The following is a 20,716-nucleotide window of genomic DNA, read 5'->3' on the forward strand; positions in this document are numbered from 1 at the left end:
ATATATATATATATATACATATACATATATATACACACATACATACATATATACATACATATATATGTATGTATAAATATATATATATTTGTTTATATCTTACCAAAAAAAAGGATACACCAAAAACTAATAAATATGGTTCTTCACAGGGGAGAGAGGCATCAGGATAAGAGGACAAAGATGAACATGAAACTTGTCTGAATATACCTTGTTTTATAGCTTTGTCTTTGAGATCATGTAAATCAGCTACATATTAAAAAAATGAATTTAAAATGTTGAAATTTTTTTAAAAGTAAAAAAATTTTTTAAAGCAATCCCTAAATATTGAAACAAACAAGGAAAACTGAAAGGTATAAGTCTAATTCTGTAACAAGTTGTTAACATAAGCACAAAAGAAATTATTTTATGTGACTTTAGAACTCAGTGTTTTGACTGAATACCCATTGTGTACTGTATTCTAAGAACAAATAGTTACAGAAGAAAGCTTAAATTTTATTCAGTAGTGCTATTGTTAGTAGTACTACTGAAATTACAATTTGGAAACTATACAAAAGATAAAGATAATAAGTAATTATGTTAATATTTCTAGAAAACACAATTTTAGTGTAAGACAAAGATTTAAAATATATATGCTAAGTTATGTCATCTTAAATTTGAACTGCAAATATCAGTATGAACTTATGTTTCAAAAAGCATGCATTTCTGTCACTGTAAAAGTCTAGAAGGAAGACCACCCAGTGGCAATGAGCACTCCCTCCCCACCCCCGATGCCCATATTGTGGTCCTTAACTACCATTTCACATGAAATGAGTCCCTTGTAGAAATGGCTCAATCTGGGACTGGAGCAGGACCTACAAGATGATCCTAGGACACCCTGTTGGATCAGAAAGAAGAGGCCTCCCAAGACTAATATACCAAACCAAAATGAATCCAGTTGCCGTTGAGTTGATTCCTACTCATAGCAACCCTATAGAACAGAGTAGAACTGTTCCATAGGGTTTCCAAGAAGTGAATTGTAGATTTGAACTGCCAACCTTTTGGTTACCAGCTTAACCACTGAGCCACCAGGGCTCCAAGACTAGCATGGTCATAGTCATAGCCAAAGACCAAGAACATGAAGGGTTACCACTGACCAAAGGTGGGCCAATTTTAGGTTCAAAAAGAATAATGACTGCAGGTGATTAAAACACACTGAACATACAAAATTCGATGCTTTCATAAGGATACTCAGGAAAGAAGATAGCAGGGAAAAAAAAAAAAGGAAAAGAAAGAAAAAAACAAAAACTCTTTTTAACATTGAAAATAACTAGGGGGCCAATTTCTTATTCTGAAAATTGGTAGTTAAAGGAAAAGAATTAAGTAATTATCCTGCCTTTTTATATGATTATTGTCATGTATTGAAATGTGTCCCCCAAAATGTATGTTGGAATCCTAACCCTTATACCTGTGATGTAATCCCATTTGGGAATAGGGTTTTCTTTGTTAGGTTAATAAGGGCATATCAGTGCAGGGTGTGTCTTAAACCTAAGGACTTTTGAGATATAAAAAGAACAGATTACCTTTCGCACAGAGAAGCAAGCACAGATGAGGGGTAGGTACACAATACATGGAGATCGCCAAGAAACCAAGGAATACTGGGTCTACAGAAACTGAAAGAGGTCTTCCCCCAGAGCCCACAGAGAGAGAGCCTTCCCCTAGAGCTGGTGCCTTGAATTCAGACTTCTAGCTTCTTACACTGTGAGAAAGTAAAATTCTGTTTGTTAAAACCACCCAATTGTGTTACTTCTGTTATAGCAGCACTAAATAACTAGGAAACTAAGACAATTATATTTTTGGAAAACTAAATAGCCTTAAAAGAGCCCCGGGGGCACAGTGGTTAAGCACTCAGCTGCTAACTGAAAGGTTGACGGTTCGCACCAACCAGCTGCTTCGTGGGAGAAAGATGTGCAGTCTGCTTCCGTAAAGATTACAGCCTTGGAAACCCTATGAGGCAGTTTTACTCTGTCCTATAGGGTCACTATGAGTCAGCATTGACTTGACACCAATGGGTTTGGGTTTGGAAATAGCCTTGGTTGATGAGGGGAAGAACATCTTTTCAGAGAGCCATCTACTAAATGAGGAAAGATGGATAGAATTAGAAAATGACCATTTTGAGTATCCTAAGAAAATAACTCAGGCAAAGATCATCAGTTGATGAAACCATCATATAAAACGCTGATGGGAGAATTGATAAGGTAGGGATTAGGCTATTACCACCTGAGCCCATGGTTCAATCTTGGCATCCCTGAGCAGGGGCAACTAGACATCATGAATCTCCTGTTGTATTTGAAGTATTCCGTCCGTCCCCCTGTGAAACATTCTAACGAGCCCTGGTCAATATGAGTTGGAATCAACTTGACAGCACCCAATAACAATTCAACACGAAGTATTCTTGCTCCCCACCCCCACCCCGAAAAAAGAAAAAGAAAGGAAAGTGAATCCAATCAAGCTTTAGGAATGGATTTCCAGTTTACAGGGAACAGGGAGGGTAGTGGAACAAAGTAAATGACACCACAAGGAAGGAAATGGATACATCATAGGAAGTAAATAGATACATACATACAGTATCCACCATAGGACACTCTAAAGGATAACTGACTAGGTTTGACAATAAGGCAACGGTTTGGGGGAAAAGAGGATAGAGGAACTCCTTTAGATTAAAAGATATTTAATCCATAGTGACAGAAAGCAGATCCTTCATTGCCTGGGGATGGGGGGTGGGAGGGGTTGGTAGGGAGGAGGGGTAGGAATGGAATACAGAAGGGCACAAGGAAACATTTTAGGGTGATGGGTATGTCCATTATCTTGACTGTGGTGATGGTGTCACAGGTATACGTATATGAATATATAAGTAAAAACTTATCAGATTCTACACCTTAAACATGTACAGTTTATTATATGTCGATTATACCTTAACAAAAATGTCTAATTTTTTTTCAAGAATTAAGAGATATGACAACAAAACGCACAATGTGAACCTTACTCAGCTCCTGCTTTGATCAAAAGAATAGTTAAAGAAAATTTTTTTGAGAAAATTGGTGAAATTTGAATGTACGATGATTATTAGATGATATTAAAGGATTATTATTGATTTTACCAGGAGAGATAACGGCATTATCTTTATGTTAATATAAAGTTTTTATTGAAGTAAAGTATATAAAATATAGAAAAGTATATAAACCATAGGCATCTACACAAAATGAACACAAGTAAATAACCAGTGTCTAATCAAGAAACAGCACTCCAGAACCCTGTAGGGCTCCTTCTGGTAACCGTCTCCCCCAGTGGTAACCATAAAACCCCAAGGGGAACCACTGTTCTAACAGCAAAGATGACTTTTTCTTGTTTTGAAACTTTATGTAAATGGAATCGCACACTATACACTCAAATTTTGAGTCTGGCTTCTTTTGCTCAACATTATGCTTAGGAAATTCATTCATATTGTTGTGTATACATATATATGAGGGATGCATGCTGAAGTATGTAGGGGTGAAATGATATACAGAATGAGATATGCTTTAAAATACATCAGCAACAATAAAACCAGTTGCCACCAACTGTCTCATGGTGACCCCGTGCGTGTCAGAGTAGAACTGTGCTCAATAGGGTTTTTAAAGGCTGATCTTTTGGAAGTAGACTGCTAGGCCTTTCTTCCAAGGTGCCTCTGGGTGCATTCAAACTGCTAACCTTTTGGTTAGCAGCTGAGTGTATTAACCATTTATACCACCCAGGGACTCTGCAACAATAAAAGAAGGGGATAAATAAATGTGAAAAAATCATAATAATTGTTGAATCTGGGTAACGGGTATGTGGGAGTCCATTATGTTATTCTCTTTCCTTTTGAGTATGTTTTAAAGTTTTTATACTAAAAACATAAAGAAACCACTTGTTTGACAGAAGCATAGGGCAAATATGTTGAGAAACAGACACTGAGCTATGTGTTCACCACATCATTTCCTCTTCTTGGGCACACAAGAAAACATTCTGCAGAATCCCTTGTAGCTAATTTGGAGTCAGGTGACTAAATTCTGGAAAAAAGAATGTAGGCAGAAGTAGTATAATCCACTTCTGGGCTTGGCCCTGGAGGCACAAAATAAAGCTCCAGTATGTTTGACCACACAGAGTTTGGCACTTCTGTTACTACAGCAGAGCCTTGCCCAGCCTGACTAATATCCAACTCCAAAGCTTGCAGAGAGCACTGCAACACTGATGCTCATTGTTGTTGTTGCTGTGTGTCATTGAGTCGATTCCGACATACAGTGACCCCATGTGACAGAGAACTGCCCCATAGGGTTTTCTAGGCTGTAATCTTTACAGAAGCAGATCGCCAGGTCTTTTCTCCTGTGGAGCTGCTGGTGGGTTCGAACCACCGACCTTTTGGTTAGCAGGGAAGCACTTAACCGTTGCACCACCAGGGCTCCTTTGATGCTCATAGTGCTCAGTTATAACCTAATCTAATGACACCAAAACCAACCAAAAACCAAATTCATTGCCATCAAGTCAATTCTGACTCACAGCAACCCTATCAAATGCTCTGCATCTCTTAAAGTACTTGCTCCAGCTACTTCAGCCCCTGACAGACTTTAAGATGCTAGAGCTGGTTTTCATGAGGTGTCATGATTTTTCCTCTGTATTTTCTTCTGTTTTAAAGTTTGCTTTTGTCATTTTGGTTTTCATCCACTGGGAATTTAACGTTTACATTTGATGTGAGGTGGGAATATATTATAATCATAAGTAACCCAAAAGGTTGGCGGCTCAAACCCACCCAGCAGTTCCACAGGAGAACGACTTAGCAATCTGCTTTCATAAAGATTACAGCCTAGAAATTCCTATGCAGCAGTTCTACTCTATCACAAGGGTTCACTATGAATCACAATTGACTCTACATCACCCAACAACAACAGGGATATAACATTATTTTTTCTAAATAAGTTTAACTGTTCCAGTCCCACTTATTGACCTGTCCCATCTAGATGGCTGATGCTTGCAGAATCCTGTACTGATTCCCAGAAACATTTGTGAAATGAAACTCTTAAAGATGTGTACAGAATTTGTTCCCTAATTTATAGTCAATTTCCAAAGAGCAAATTGTCTTACAATATAGGACGAGCACAATCATGAAAATCACTGGGATTTTACTACAGACAATAACTACTTTGAGACTTTACTCGTTCTCCTAATTTGACTCTACATCTTTTTTCCTCCTGCTTTCATTAGAACATAGAACAAGGCTGACTGTGTGGCATTCACCAATGCCAGTGTGACTCTATTCAAATACAACCCTAAAACCGCTAGTGGTTTGCTACTGCACTTTGACTCAGATTTGAAAGATTGGCTGTTCAAGTCCACCCAGAGGTACCTCGGAAGAAAGACCTGGCCATCTACTTCTGAAAGATCAGCCATTGCAGATCCTAAGAGCATAGTTCTACTCTGACACACATAAGGTTGCCAGCAGGAGAAGTGGACTCAAAGTGCCTACGGTCTATTCTCTTGGGTCCTGTGTGATCTACCTGGTGCGCTCTCCAAATTCACTTCCTACCACTCCTTCTGACACTCACTTTATTCCAGCCATCCTGATCTCCCTGCTGCTCCTCAAATAGAATGTGCATGCTCCTTTCTCAGCAGCTTGAGGTATTTTTCCTCCAAGAAAGAACTTTTCTCCACTGCTATATTGTTCATGGGGAGCCCTGGTGGTGCAGTGGATAAGAGTTCGGCTGCTAACCAAAAGGTCAGCAGTAGTTTAAATCCACCCAGCAGCTCCTTGGAAACCCTGTACGGCAGTTCTACTTTGTCCGATAGGGTCGCTATAAGTCGGAATTGACAGCAATAGGTTTTTTTTTGGTTATATCCTTCATGAAGCTCTGGTGGCATGATAGTTCAGCACTCGACTACTAACCAAAAGGTTGATGTTTTGAACCTACCCAGCGGCTCTGTGGGAGAAAGACCTGATGATCTGCTCCCACAAAGGTTACAGTCAAGAAAACCCTGTGGGACAATTCTACTCTGTCACGTGGGGTTGTTTTGAATCAGAATAAACTCGATGGCACCCAACAACATATCCCTTATGGCTAAAATAGTGCCTATACGTAGAAATATTGCTCCCTAAATATTGCTCAATGAATAACATTCTATGATAGACAAGTTGTACCAAACAATTAATCTTATCACTGTATTTGGCAGCTAATCGTGATATATAATTAAAAACAAAATAAAATAAAACCTCTCAACCTACCGTGCTATGGAATGTTGGGTATTTTGTACCACAATTTGAATTTTAACTCCTGTTATTGCTTCTGTTACCATCCAGTAAGACCCTGTCTAACATCCTCTTGTTTGTTCCCATGTTGCCATGTCCTGTCTCTACCTGTATCTAGTCCCCTCCTTCAAACACTACAAAACAAAAACCAAACCAATGAGTCGACTCCAATTTGTGGTTCTTCCCATGTGTGTCAAAATAGAACTGTGCTCTATAGGATTTTCTTGGCTATAATCTTTATGGAAGCAGATCACCAGGTTTTTCTTCTGTCGTGCCACTAGCTGAGTTCACATTACCAACCTTTAGGTTAGTAGTCAAGCGCTTAACTATTTGCATCACCCAGTGACCTTTCCTCTAAACACTGCCATCCCCCAAACCACCCTAAGTTGACTCAGCTATTGATTATCATTTTGCAAAGGCATCACTCAACTGTCCCCCCAGTCCAGGTCCAAATAGAATCCTTTGGAAACTCCAACTTCCTGTTTTAATGGGACACATACCTGTCCCTCCACGATCCATCTTGAGATGGAAGTCTTCCCATCATAGCCAGGTCGGAACTGGAGAGTGGCAGAACGAGGGCTGATATTGGAAATGACCAGATTGGATGGGGCACCGGGGAGTTCTAGAGAGAAATGGGAGAGAAGAAGAGACTGAAATTCAGCCACAACTTAGGAAGCATATTGAACATGTGTAAGTCAACAGTTTCAAGATGCTTTATACTAAAAAAAAAAAAAATTATTTTCAAAACCATGCTAGAGGATAGCATAGACCGCTTTCCCAGAAACATGTTCGCAGTATGATTTATAAGGGGTCATCCCAAGCTCCTTGCCTCTGAAGGGGCATTAGAGGGCACGGTATTAATGTGACCTCCTATCATGCCCCATTCATCTCTGTACATGTTGCTGTTGTTGGGTGCAGTCTAGTCAATTCCTACTCATACTGACCCCACATGACAGAGTAGAACTGTCCCATAGGGTTTTCTAGGCTGTAATCTTTACGGGAGCAGATTGCCAGTGTTTCTCTCCCACAGAGCTGCTGGGTAGCTTTGAACCACCACCTTTTGGTTAGCAGCAAACACTTAACCACCATGCCAGCAAGACTCCTTATCTCTGTCCAAGCCAAACCCTGTTGTTCTCAAGTCAATTCTGACTCATAGTGACCCCATAGGACGAGCAGAACTGCCCCATAGGGTTTCCAAGGCTGTAATGTTTATGGAAGCAGATTAGCACATTTTTTTCCCCAGAGCGGCTGGTGGGTTTGAACCACCGACCTTTCAGTTAGCAGCCAAGCACTTAACCGCTGTGCCGCCAGGGCTCCTTAGCTCTGTAATAAGTAGTTAATTGTTGGATGCAGAAAAGAATGAATGAATGGAATTCTTCCTGGCTCCTAAAACAATACAAAAGAACGGGATCTCCACTCTCCCTTTCATAATCACCTCAGTGCCTTGAGAATGAGAATGGGGAAAGGTGGGTAGATGCAGGGACATGCCCAGGTATGGCTTCTAGTCAGCCTGACATGGGTAGCTGTTCAGGTCTTGAGCCCCTAGGCTTCCTGGGTCTCATTTCCCAGACAACCAGATTCAGGTGAAAGTGCAGAACTCTCCCCACTGGCTGTGTTCAGTTGCTCTGGCAACTAGATGGGAAGGTGGGTTCTGAAAAGGCTTTGTCATCTGAGGTTACCTGTGGATGACACCTCCTTGTGAAATAGAGATACTTGGGTAGGAAGCTCCCCGAACAGGCTAACCCACTCTGAATAGAAGCACCATGAGTTCAAAGGGAGAGCATTTACATTATTGTGTAATATCATCACTATTATTATTGTCACAGGATATAATGAAGGGAAAAATCCAAACCAAACCAAATCCATTGCCATTGAGTCGATTCTGACTCATAGCGACCCTACAGGACAGAGCAGAACTGCCCCATTGAGTTTCCAAGGAATGGCTGATGGATTTGAACTGCTGATCTTTTGGTTAGCAGCCGAGCTCTTAACTACTATGCCACCAGGTCTGTATAGTGAAGGAAAGGAACACACAATTTAAGCAACAGAAGATGCTTCCAGGTGGCATTGATCATGCAGAATGGTTTCCTACTTTGCCATTGCTTGGGGCATTTAAAAACTAGGTCTTGCACAGGGACAATGCAATCACTCTGGTGATCAATTCTGTAACAGCACAGGCAAGTTCTCTAGGAACTCAAGGGCCCTTTCCCATCTCATGAAATGAATTTGAAGTAGAAAATGTCTAAGGTGAAGGACAAGTGACTCTTTCCTTCCTCTTTTTCAGCTCTTTGGAGTCTTAACATGGCTGTCTAGTCATTAATGCATGTAGCTGTCAAGCACAGGAGACATAATGCAGTCCCCTAAAATGAGCAGCATCATGTGGTTTTGCTTCCAGCCAATGACGTAGAATGATCAGGGGTGTTGGAGTCAGTCTCCAGGTGCAGTTTACCAAGGCTGTAGTGAAGTGATGGCGATGCCTTCGCTTTCCTTCACCTGGGCTGTCAGGGTTTACTCAACATGGCGGGGCTCTCCACTCACAGTTCTAGGGGTATGTCCAGTGAGCCTGGGATGCCCAGGCATGATGGAGGTTAGCTAGCCCATTTCCCTGCCATGCTGGAAAGTGCTCGAATCATCGAGGAAAAACTCCATAGTTCACACACACAGTGCTTCCAATGCTAACCCAGTCGTCCTGTGTAAGCCATTCTTCACAAGTTAAACAATATTCCATTATCATCGTCATCATGATCATCACTATTCTTATCAAAGTATTAACCCTATTTTAAATATGTGCTTTAGGGGCTGGCTTTAACTACTTTAAATATGTGCTATTTATTAGGACTAGGAGTCCTGTTGGTACAGTGGCTAAGCACTCGTCTGCTAACCGAAAGGTACATGATTTGAATCCACCAGCGGCTCAGCGGGAGAAAGATCTGGAGCTCTGCTTCCACAAAGATTACAGGCTAGAAATCTCTATGCGACAGTTCTACTCTGTCACATGAGGCCGCTGGGAGTCAGAATCGACTCAGCACACAAGAACATTTACTGGGAACTGGCAATTTTTGTAAAATTTATGGTGAATTTTTCGGTAAGCCAAAGATTTCTTTCTCTTAAAAAAAAACTCCTAAAATTTTATTTTGCAAATGCATTAAAGGAGAAAAAAATACTGGATTGCCTTACAGCAATAGCTCTCAAAACGCAGTCTTCAGCAGGCAGCATCAGCATCCCTCCCCTAACTCGTTCCAGATGCAAATTGTGCAGCCTCAGGCCAGACCAGCTGAATTAGAACTAGGGGTGGGGCTCAGCAATCTGTTTCTAATAAGCCCTCTGTGATTGTGATGTACTCTGCTCTGTTTAAGAACACGGCCTTAGAGCGAGGGGGGTGGGGGGGTGGCAGTTGTTTATTGCTGGTGATAGAAAGATTTGATCTGGGAACACCGCGAGGCCAGCCTCCTCCTGCTGGCCCGGTAGCTAGCTGATGGCTTAATTATATACTGGGAGTTTCCGGGCAGTGCAAATGATTAAAGCACTAGGCTTGAACCAAAAGGTTGGAGGTTTGAGTGTACCCATAGGAACCTTGGAAGAAAGGCCTGGTGATCTACTTCTGAAAAAAATCAGCTACTGAAACCCCGAGGGAGCACAGTTCTATTCTGACACACACGGAGTCCCCAGGAGTCAGAGTCCACTTCATGGCAACTGGTTTAGCACGTACCATACGAGGTCCCACTGCTCAGAGCAAAGGGAGCATCCTCCTCATTCACCTCCTTCTCTGCCAGCCACACCCCACCTGGTGAAGGATTGCTGAGAAAGCTCATTTAAACTCAGACCCAAAAGAAGAGGTAAGGAATGGTGAACATGTTCATTCCTGTGGGGATTTGTAATTTTTTACTGCTTATATTTCATTTGTTTTTTTTTTTTCCTCTTCAGTTCATGTAGGCCATCCTCTCAAGAAAATAATTAAGTTTTGAAAATTGAACTGGATGGGGAGTTCTACATGGAGATAAATTCTAGCTTCAAATGGATCTTTCAGTCCGCTAAGAACAAGGCCGTCATAGAAAAGGAGCCCTGGTAGCACAGTTGTTAAGCTCTTGATGCTGAGCAAAAAGTCAGCAGTTTAAACACACCCAACTGCTCTGTGGGAGAAAGACCTGGCCGTCCACTCCCATAAAGATTACGGTCTAAAAAACCCTATGGGGCTATTCTACTCTGTCACTTGGGGTTACTTTGAGTTGAAATGGACTCCACAGCCCCCAACAACAACAACAATTTTTCTCAAAGACCAAAATAAGGCAAATTGACATGTTTTAAATGTCAAAGAGACTTACAGCTTTAATTAAGAATTGAACTGATTACACATTGCCTTTGAGTTGATTCTGAACTAGTAACCCCACATTTCCTGTACGCACATGTATTTATGAATTCCTTAGAAAAATACTCTTATTTTAATCATAATCTCTAAAATCGGAGAAAAAAAGTTGAGTAGCAAATCTTCCCAAGCTGAAACAAGTGTGCTAAGTGATTAGGGAGAAATGTTAATTTCCAAAAGGACAGGGTAACAGGTATTCGCCTGCCTACACTGAACAGCAGCTTCAGCAAGAGCAGGAACTCTCCTCACAGTCAACTTGAATCTCTCTCTCCCCATGGCTTTACCTTCTCTTCTCTCCTTCTCCTGCCTCTTTTTCTTATATCAAATGCAAATATTTATTGTTCGGTTGCATGAGTGGTTTTATGTTCCCTGTTCTTCATTTTTTTTTATTTTTTATTTTTAAACATACATTGTTATGAGACCCCAACCACTCACCCCATTCTGTGACAGCACACTTTTCCCCTCCACCCCTGATTCCCCATGAACATTCAACCAGCTTCTAACTCTCTCTGCCCTCCCCTCTCACCTCTGGACAGAAGCTGCCCCTTTGGTCTCTTATGTCTATTTGTCTAAGAGGCACATTCTTCACAAGTATCACTTTATGTCCCATAGTCCAGTCCAATACCTGTCTGAAGAGTTGGCCTCGGAAATTGTTTTAGTTCTGGGGTGATGGAGAGACCAGGGGCTGTGCTTTCCGGGGCACCTCCAGTCAGACCATTAAGTCTGGTCTTCTTACTAGTATTTGAGTTCTGCATCCCATCATTCTACTGCTGCATCAGGGACCCTCTGTTGTGTTCCCTGTCAGGACGTTCATTGGTGGTAGCTGGGCACCATCTAGTTCTTCTGGTCTCAGGATGATGAAGTCTCTGGTTTATGTGGCCCATTCTGTCTCTTGGGCCAATACTTCCCTTGTTGTTCTTCATTTTAATATTTCCTATTTCCTATTTCTTTCTTTCCCAAAAAAAAGCCCGCATTTTACTTATGGGCAGCCCTTGATTTATGGTTTGCTGGAAAGGCAGGAAGGAGCCCTGGTGGCACAACAGTTAAACACTCGGCTGCTAAAGGAAAAGTTGGTGGTTTGAACCTACCAACCGCTCGGCAGGAGAAAGACCTGGCTATCTGGTCCTGTAAAGATCACAGCCTAGGAACCCTATGGAGCAGGTCCAGGCTGTCCTATAGGGTTTCTATGAGTCAGAATAGCAACAGGTAACAGGAAGGGAGGGAACCTCCATACTGTCCTCCTTTCCCTTCAACCCATGTCGACTCATTCACACACTAACGGAAGCAGTGTAAAACCACGGTCAAAACCCTTTGCCGTGGAGTCGATTTCAGCTCACAGCTACCCCATGTGTTACCGAGTAGAACTGTTCCATAGTGTTTTCTAGGCTGTAATCTTTACAAAAGCTGATCGCCAGGACTTTCTTCTGTGGTGCTGCTGGGTGGGTTTGAACCGCCAACCTTAAAGCTAGTAGTCAAGTGCAAACCATTTGTGCCACCCAGGGAATTTAAGCCATGATCAAAAGACCCTGAGAAACAAGGGTCAAGTTATGTCACTGTTCACTACCTCTCAAAGGTCTTGTTGTTAGGTGTCCTCAAGTCGATGCCAACTCATAGCGACCCCATGTGTGACAGAGTGGAACTGCCCCACAGAGTTTCCTAGATTGTAATCTTTATGGGAGATCACCAGGTCTTTTTCCCATGGAGTTGCTGGGTAGATTTGAACAGCCAGCCTTTTGGTTAGCAGTCAAGCTCTTAACCCTTGCACCACGAGGGTTCCTTTCGAGGTTCTTAGGAGAAAGCTAACACCTTTTTTCAAGACACACAAATGCTGGGGAACCTCGAGCGTCAGGAATCCCGCAGTGAGACGCAACAGCAGGACAACTTCCCCATGATTTTACTGACCTGGGGGGACACCAGAGGAGATGGTGGATGAGGTTGCCACTCCAGCCCCCACGGCGGTGACAGCCGCCACTTCGATGGTGTAGGTGGTGAGCGATGACAGCCCTTTGATTTTGTATTCGTGAGTTGTGCTGTTTAGAGTGCGTGCAAGGCGAGAGTCGTTTTTCCCATACACCTCCCAGGAAATCTGATAGCCTAGAAAACAAAAAGAGAAGTGTTGGCTCAAGGGCTCCTGCAAGCCCAGAGCAGAGGCTAGATGCCATGTGGTCAAGGGAGGCTGGACACCAGGATGCCATCTCTGAGAGGTGGGGCTGCACCAGGGAGCCCAGTTTGCTCTGCCAAAGGCTGATTAGAACCCATGCCCCTCCCAGAATGGCACTCCAAGTCCGGACCCTCTCTCCATGCTTCCGTGGAAATGTGCAGCATGTCTGTACTGCACCAATGCCACACCACACCACACCACACCATCACATGCCTACAGAGTGGGCTTTCCGAGGACAAAATCTTAAGGATGAGTTTTCTGAATTGGTTCTCAAGTCTGGCTAGACTTAAAGGTACTAATGACTCTATTTCCAGTAGTAAAGAGGGCACTGTTAACACATGGCATGATGTGGCAATAGAAATACACAAAATATCACCACCATTGGATCATATATTTGTGAGAGACAAGGCTCTGGGTGATTGTGTATTTAATACCTTCCAACATTTTTATCAAACTGAGAAATATAATGAAGCTGGCTGGTTGACCCCACTTTTGCTAGACAAAGTGGAGAAAGAAAGGGATGAGCTCAGGACTTCAGAGACCCAGCTCAACTGCTGCATAAAAGACCTGAAAGTTGCTATTTGTGCCCTGAAGGAAAGCCTTATTTCTTATATCAAAAGACTGATTCAAGACACACTCTACACTAATACTACCATATTAACATAACAAAGAAAACCCATTCCCAAATGGGATTATAACCACAGGTACAGGGGTTAGGATTTACAGTTATATTTGTGTGAGCTCCTCCTAGTTCCAGATCAGAGAACGATCCAATGATGACTGCCTACTATGTTCTATTTAACCTTGTCTTTTCACACTAGGGATGCGTTCCATCAATATTGCATTTCTATAAGCATATTTTCATTACACAGTGCCCTCATCAGTAGCTTGGTCTTTGGTTACAACTGATTTCTAGAAGCATTCTGCTTTGTCCTGCCAGAAATGACTGATAGAATATTTTTTCATTTTGCAAAGTGCTTTGCCTTAAAAAGTTTCTTTTTCCTTGAGTGCATAAAGTTTGGCTTCTGGCTCAGTGTCTCCTCTCTTTGAGCCTCCTGTCTTGCTAGTGAAGTTTTATTTCCCTCATGCTTTGCTTAGTCAAGACGGGCCTCTGGATCACAATTTATTCATCCTCAGATTCTGCTGTGATTTGGACTCAGAGAAAAAGACCCAACGAGCTCCTGAATCAACTCCCTTAGAGGGAAGTTTATGTAATTAGAGAACGCTAAAAAGTATCATTTAAAGCCTGCGACAGTGATAGGGCTCATGGGTCCGAAGGCAAAGAAGAAGCACTGAAAATGCTTGCTCTTCCTTCTTTTCAGTCAATAAACTCAGTGATACTGAGGAAATAGGACGTGTCTTAAACTTCTTCCTCTTCTGATGAAAATCATAAATATAGTTACAGACATGCAACTATAGGTAAGGAGGAATTTAGAGGAGAGTATCTTGGGACTTATCTCTAATATTTTGGGAAAAAAGTTAATGTCAGAACCTGCTCTCTGCTATCTCTGCAGTGCTCATACAGCCACCAGAAACTTCCATGCGCTGGCATCACTAGCTCCCATGCTTGGTGGCCCAGAAGGGAACATTAAAGGAATAAAGTGTACCAGAGGGGTGGCTGATCACCAAAGGTCTCAAGGGCACATTGGAACCGCGACAATTATGTCAGCTGTGCGCAGGCATCAATGTGTCCCTGTGGGTTACTGAACCCAGACTTCCAGTGGCTTCTCAATCCTAATCATTTTGTCTTCTGCACAGAGCTCATACAGGCAGACCACAGGGTCTGACTACTCACTGCAGCCCTTCTCCCCACTCCCACGCCTAACTCTAGATCTTAGAATCTCCCTCCTCCTCATCTGTTACTGTTGTTAGTTTCCGTGGTGTCAATTCCAACTCATAGCAACCCCATGTGACAGAGTAGAACTGCCCCATAGGGTTTGCAGGCTATAATCTTTACAGGAGCAGATTGCCAGGTCTTTTCTCCCATGGAGTAGCTGGTAGGTTCAAACAGCCAACCTTCTGATTAGCAGCGGAGTGCTTAACCATGCACTGCCAGGGCTCCTTCCCTCCTCGTCTGTCCACCCTGAGAGCTAGCCCTGCTCATTCTCAGTGCACCAGCACTAAAACCATGATGCTCTCCATCAGTTCCTCCTTTCTGGCTAACTCAGAATGTTGAAAATACAGGCAGTCCTTGGCTTACGAACAAGTGCCATTCCTAAGTCTGTCTATAAATCGAATTTGTACATAAATTGGAACAGTTTGGTATGGTTCGTATCTTATGTCAGTTAGTCAACTGTTTACCTTAGTATATAATATATAGTGTACCTTTTTATGCATAAAAAAATAAACACTTCCAGATACGCTAAAACATCTTTAACATAATAGTAAAATAATAACAATAATGTTTTGATGCATGTCGCAAAGTAGAGCCTGTTTGTTATTATGAACCATTGTATTTACCTTGAATTTTTACTATAGTAGACTTTAGACGGGGTGGTTTATAACTACGAATGGTATGTAAGTCTGATGTTCATAACCAGGGACTGCCTATAATTGTACAATTTAAAAAAAAATCTTCAGGGTGATGAGTATGAGTAACATGAAATACACAGACAGTACTTCCAATGTTCCTGGTATTGTTCGCATATTAATTCTTTTCATGCTCACAACACACCTTTGAAGCTGGAACCATGGCTGTTCCCATTTTAAAGAGGAGAAAACCAAGGCCCAGAAAGGTTCAGGAACTGGCCACAGGCCACGGGCTAGAAATTGGAAAAGGCAGGGTTTATCTGGGGCTGTCTTGCTCCAGAACCCCGCCCTCAAACCCTAGTTATCCTGCTTCCGAAGACCTCCTTCTATGCCACCTTTTTCAGGAGGTCTCTTGATGTGCATGAATAAACTTGACCTGGCAGGTTATATCTGGTTAAATCTCTAAAAAACTCAGTATGCATGATGTCAAGGTCTACTCTGAATGTACATGAAGAGTAAACCAGCTGCTATCAAGTCGATTCCAACTCATGGCAACCCCATGTGTGCAGAGTAGAACTGTGCTCCATAGGGTTTCCATGGCTGTGAACTTTTGGAAGTAGATTGCCGGGCCTTTCTTCTGAGGAACCTCTGAATGGACTTGAACCGCCAACCTTTTGATTAGTAGTCAAGTGCTTAGGCTTTGTTTAATGTTACGACCTGGTCTGTCAGACTGTTTTGTTTGTTTAGAGACCAATCACCATCTAAATGAACTATAGTACAGCATCTTGTTCATCATGTCAACCTGAAGCCAAAACTCAGCAGTTCCAGCATCTTTAGTAAGAGCAGGATTGCAAGGATTCGTTAGTATCAGCACTGATAATAAGGTGTGCTAAATTGTTATAGATATGCACAAAAAACAAGCGGTTAACAGAGGAGCCCGATCTACTCAGGCGAGGCTCAAGGAAAACATCGGAGTAGATGAGAAGAGAGAAGAGGGGAGGGGAGGGCAGGAGAGAAGAGCAGAGAAGGGAAGAAAAAGCAGGACCTAGCTCTCCGGCACACAGATGAAGGGAGGGAGCTATAGGTAATGAGGCCTCGACCACACAGCTTCTCTAGGGGTGGGCACGGAGGACTCACACCCTGGCCAATGGACATTTCATCTGGCCCAAGATGGTCAAGGGAGGAGAGTGCTGGGAGCCAGGAGCCAGGTGCCCCCTCCATCCTACCAGCTCTCCGCGGCGGCCTAAGGGAGACTAACGACCACAGGAGCTTCAGAAATAATTTTCTGTTGATCTGAAGTAAATTCTCTACCCGAGAGCAGTACATCCAATCACAAACTGTCGGTCTACATCGTGGTGCACATAAATCAGAGTTTGCGGAGGGAGAGTGGAAAACACTGGAATTTGCTGAGCTGCTGCCGCCCCTGCCTGGTGCTCCCCTCTCCTTTCAGGTCCCGAATTAAAATGAAGGTAGGCGTGGGGTGCTAACTACGGACGAGACTGACGAAGTATCAGTTCCCACAGGGTGTTTAGACCATGAAGCTGCACAGTGGAATGTGCCCACCCATTAGGCCATTATCCCAGCAGCTGCCTCTGACAGCAACACCCAGCTGCATGAACAGGTGACATCAGCATCTCCTGAAATGGGCTTTTGGAGGCTAGAGTTGTCTACAAACAGTGTTTCTTAAAATATTTTACCTTCAGTATGAAACAAACCTTCGGGGTGCTACCGACAGGCTCCCTTGGAGGCCCCAGTCTGTTTTGCGGATGCTACCCTCCAAAAGCAGAGCAGTAGGGTGAAGAAGAACATGATGGAGAGCAGGCTGCTCCTCATGATGGGGACGTGACAAAGTGCCATCGAGAAAAGACAGAGAAAGAACGGCCACAGGATCCCACATCTGGGCAGGACAGTTTTCTCTATCATGTTTCTTGGGGTGAGAACTTCAGGCATTCACCCAGGCCCTGGGTGACACAGGCCTTGTCACAGTGTGGGAAGAATGGAGAAAGCACAGACTAGACATGGTGACACAGGGCTGTGAGGCCTCCAGAGGTATATCTAGTCTGTTTCAAGCACTAATCAACCCTGTTGCCTTCTCCAATCTCAACCAAACCAACTACCATTGAGTAAACTCCAACTCATGGTAACCCCATGTGTGTCAGACTAGAACTGTGCTCCACACGGTTTTCAATGGCTGATTTTTTTGGAAGTAGATTGCCAGGCCTTTCTTCCTAGTCCAGCTTAGTCTGGAAGCCCCGCTGGAACCTGTTCAGATCACAGCAACACGCAAGCCTGCACTGACAGTTGAGTGGTGGCTGTGCATGAGGTGCATTGTCTGGGGATCGAAACTGGGAGGCAAGAATTCTTTCACTGAACCACCAATGCCCCCTTAATAGTTATAAAACCAGTTGCCACTGAATCAGAACTCAAGGCAACTTCATGTGTATCAGAACTGTGCTCCATGGGGTTTCCAGAGGCTGATTTTTTGGAAGTGGATCACTAGGTCTTTCTTCCATGACACCTCTGAGTGGATTCGAACCTCCAGTCATTAGGTTACCAGCTGATCACATTAACTGTTTGCACCCCAGGGTCTCCTGTTTCAGTCCCCTCCAAACCATAGCAGGAGGTGGCTGCTGGCCTTACTGCCCTCTGAAAAGCTGGAGCTCAAAGGCCAGGTTCCACAGTGAACTATACATTCTTGCTTGGAACTACAGGTATTAGTTTAAATAAAATACAAAAATGAGTTCATTAAGCCCCGTTAGCTGGGAGTATCGGCAACCTCCGTTCAGGTGAAATGTCTGCTCGACTTCCAACTACTGCGGACATGGATTTTTTCCTTTTCCCTTTAAAGCAAGAAAGAAGAGTGCGGTGTGTTCAGAAACGACAGGGCACAGGCTAAGTGTGTGTGTCTGGGAAATGGGGAGTCCTTCAGTGTCAAAATGTCTACCAAGGATTTCTGAAGGCAGGTGAATGCACATCGGAAACGCAGGCTGGGCCAGTGTGAATTACAGCCTGGCAGCCCACCGTCTGAAATCAATTGTAAGTATAGCTCTAATTCAGTCCACAGAATTGGTCCGCGAGGGGTCTGAGCTGGAAAGCCTCTTTCTTCCAAATGGTAGCCTCCCGCTACGCTTTCTGGTTTCTTCCTTGTGCTGGTTGGTTGGTTTTTTCCTTCCTTTGTAGGGGTAAAAGCAGTATTAAACTAAACTAGACTTCTGCTGGCTATAATGTCCCTCTGCCTCCTCCCCTCTCTTTGTTTAATTCCTTCTGCTCCAAGATACGAGGCCCTTTTTAGTTTACATATTCAGCAGTACAGTCCTCCATGGAGAAGACTTTGGAATGTACGACACAGTGAGGTTTTGCTAGTCACTCTTCCTCATTCCTTGAGCTATTGCATTATTGAAAGTGGGTATTTTAAAACATAAGCTTCTTGCGGACAGGACCAGATTTATGAATTTACTTTATTTAAAAGTTAGGGTTAAGGGGTAGTGGTGGTTCAAGCATAGAATTCTCATCTTCCATGAAGGAGGCCCAGGTTCAATCCCCGGTCAATGCACCTCATGCACAGCCACCATCCACCTATCAGTGGAGGCTTGTGTGTTGCTATGATGCTGAACAGATTTCAGCAGAGCTTCCAGACTAAGATGGACTAGGAAGAAAGGCCTGGTGATCTATTTCCAAAAATCAGCCAATAGTCTCATCTGCAATCCATCAGGAGGATGGCACAGGACCGGGTGGCGTTTTGTTCCATTGTGCATGGGTTCGTATGAGTGGTGGGCCGACTTGATGGCAGCTAGCAACAACAACATCAAAGAAGGCCAGGCAATTAAGGTCTCGAGCACACCATGCAAAAATAACATTAATCCTTTAAAATAACATATGCAGAATCAATCATTTTACAATTTAAAACATCATTTAAAAAAGTTAGGATTAGATGTGGCCTCAGATCAAAGGTGCCCTTGTGTGGCATGATCTGAGTATGCCATTCTACAAGGGTATGCTTCATACAGATGACTACAAAGCATGCTGCCCATAAGTAGGGGTAGGTTTGGACGCTCAAAGAAGAGGGTGGAACATGGTCCCCAACCCACGCTCCCAGGCGCCGAGATGCCACAGTGACTTCGTGAGGCACCACAGGGAAAACACAATGATTCTTAATGTTGTCATCTGTCTGTGGACGCCACATGAACCTCCTTCTTGAGGCGGTTCGTAACTTCAAGATCAGACTGGGCCACATTCCTTTGGAGACACTATATCTCTGCAAAGCTGAGCGTTTGGCGGCTGCTGTGATAAGAAAGCAAGTACTCCTGGAAAACCTACATGCAACAGGAAATTAAGGAGGCAGCCAATCAATCCCAAGGTTGGAGGATTTGTGCAATGCCCAACAGGTACACACATCCCATTAGGAAGTACCGACAGTTATTTAAGAATGAAACAAGACTACTCTTCCTTTCAATTAATACGTATCTTTTCAAATGGCTATTAAGTTGTCAGCACATAAATTTGTGCGGGCTTGCCTTTTGCTGTGATGCTGGAAGCTATGCTACTGGCATTTCAAGTACCAGAAAGACCACCCACCCATGGTGGACAGATTTCAGCAGAGCTTCCAGACTAAGACAGACTAGGAAGTAAGACCTGGAGATCTACTTCTGAAAATCAGACAATGAAACCTTATGGATCACAACAGAACACTGTCTGACTCAGTTTCTTTGGACAGGTTATCAGGAGGGATCAATCACCAGAGGAGGACATCACATTTGGTGAGGTGGAGGGCCAGTGAGGGTGAGAGAGACTCTTGGTGAGATGGATTAGCACAATAGTTGCATCGATGGATTGAACATGCCAGCGATCATGAGGATAACACAAGATCAGGCAATGTTTCATTCTGTTGTACATAAGGTCATCATAAGTTGGCGAAGGCTTGACATCAGCTATCTATCCTTTCTTCCTATCTATCTATCTATCTATCTACCTACCTACCTACTTATCTACCTGTGTATCATTAATAAACAGAACCGTTAGGTATTTATTTGGCTAGGGGTACATTGAAAAATTACTGAGAACAAGGAAGTTTGGGGACCTCAGGTGTGGGGGCTAGGAGCCCAGTTCAAATCCCACCATTTACGATGTAGAGGAAAGAGCCCAGGAGCACGGGTTTCTGTGGAGGCTCAGCCCCCTGCTGGCTGTGCGACCTGGGATGTTACCTCTCTCAGTCCTGGTCTCATCATCTCTGAGATGGGGCTGTCAGATGCTCCTCGCCTGGTTGTTCAGAAAACGAAACAAACCTGGATATGGGAGTGCCAAGTCTGCTGCTGGTTGTGTCCAGGACACAGCGGGTGGAGGAGGCCTCAGTCTTGTGGTAGGCAGCAGGGGCAGAACGTTCCTCTGAGTCTCCATGCAGCATATGTCCCTACAGGTGTCCTCAGGTACA

General features: G+C 43.4%; 1 protein-coding gene across 1 annotated transcript in view; it reads right to left on the minus strand.

Annotated features, from left to right (window-relative positions):
* The window catches only part of SDK1 (sidekick cell adhesion molecule 1), an 819,863-nt gene that overhangs the window by 220,649 nt on the left and 578,498 nt on the right, over nt 1-20,716 (minus strand). Inside the window, exons 20-21 of the mRNA XM_004385956.1 lie at nt 12,561-12,752; nt 6,796-6,917 (exon numbers count right to left, since the gene is read on the minus strand). Coding sequence (XP_004386013.1) covers nt 6,796-6,917; nt 12,561-12,752 — 314 coding nt within the window. The remainder of the gene's footprint in view (nt 1-6,795; nt 6,918-12,560; nt 12,753-20,716) is intronic.

The sequence above is a fragment of the Trichechus manatus genome, unplaced genomic scaffold (assembly GCF_000243295.1).
Source record: "Trichechus manatus latirostris isolate Lorelei unplaced genomic scaffold, TriManLat1.0 scaffold00151, whole genome shotgun sequence".
In the NCBI taxonomy this organism is placed as follows: domain Eukaryota; kingdom Metazoa; phylum Chordata; class Mammalia; order Sirenia; family Trichechidae; genus Trichechus; species Trichechus manatus.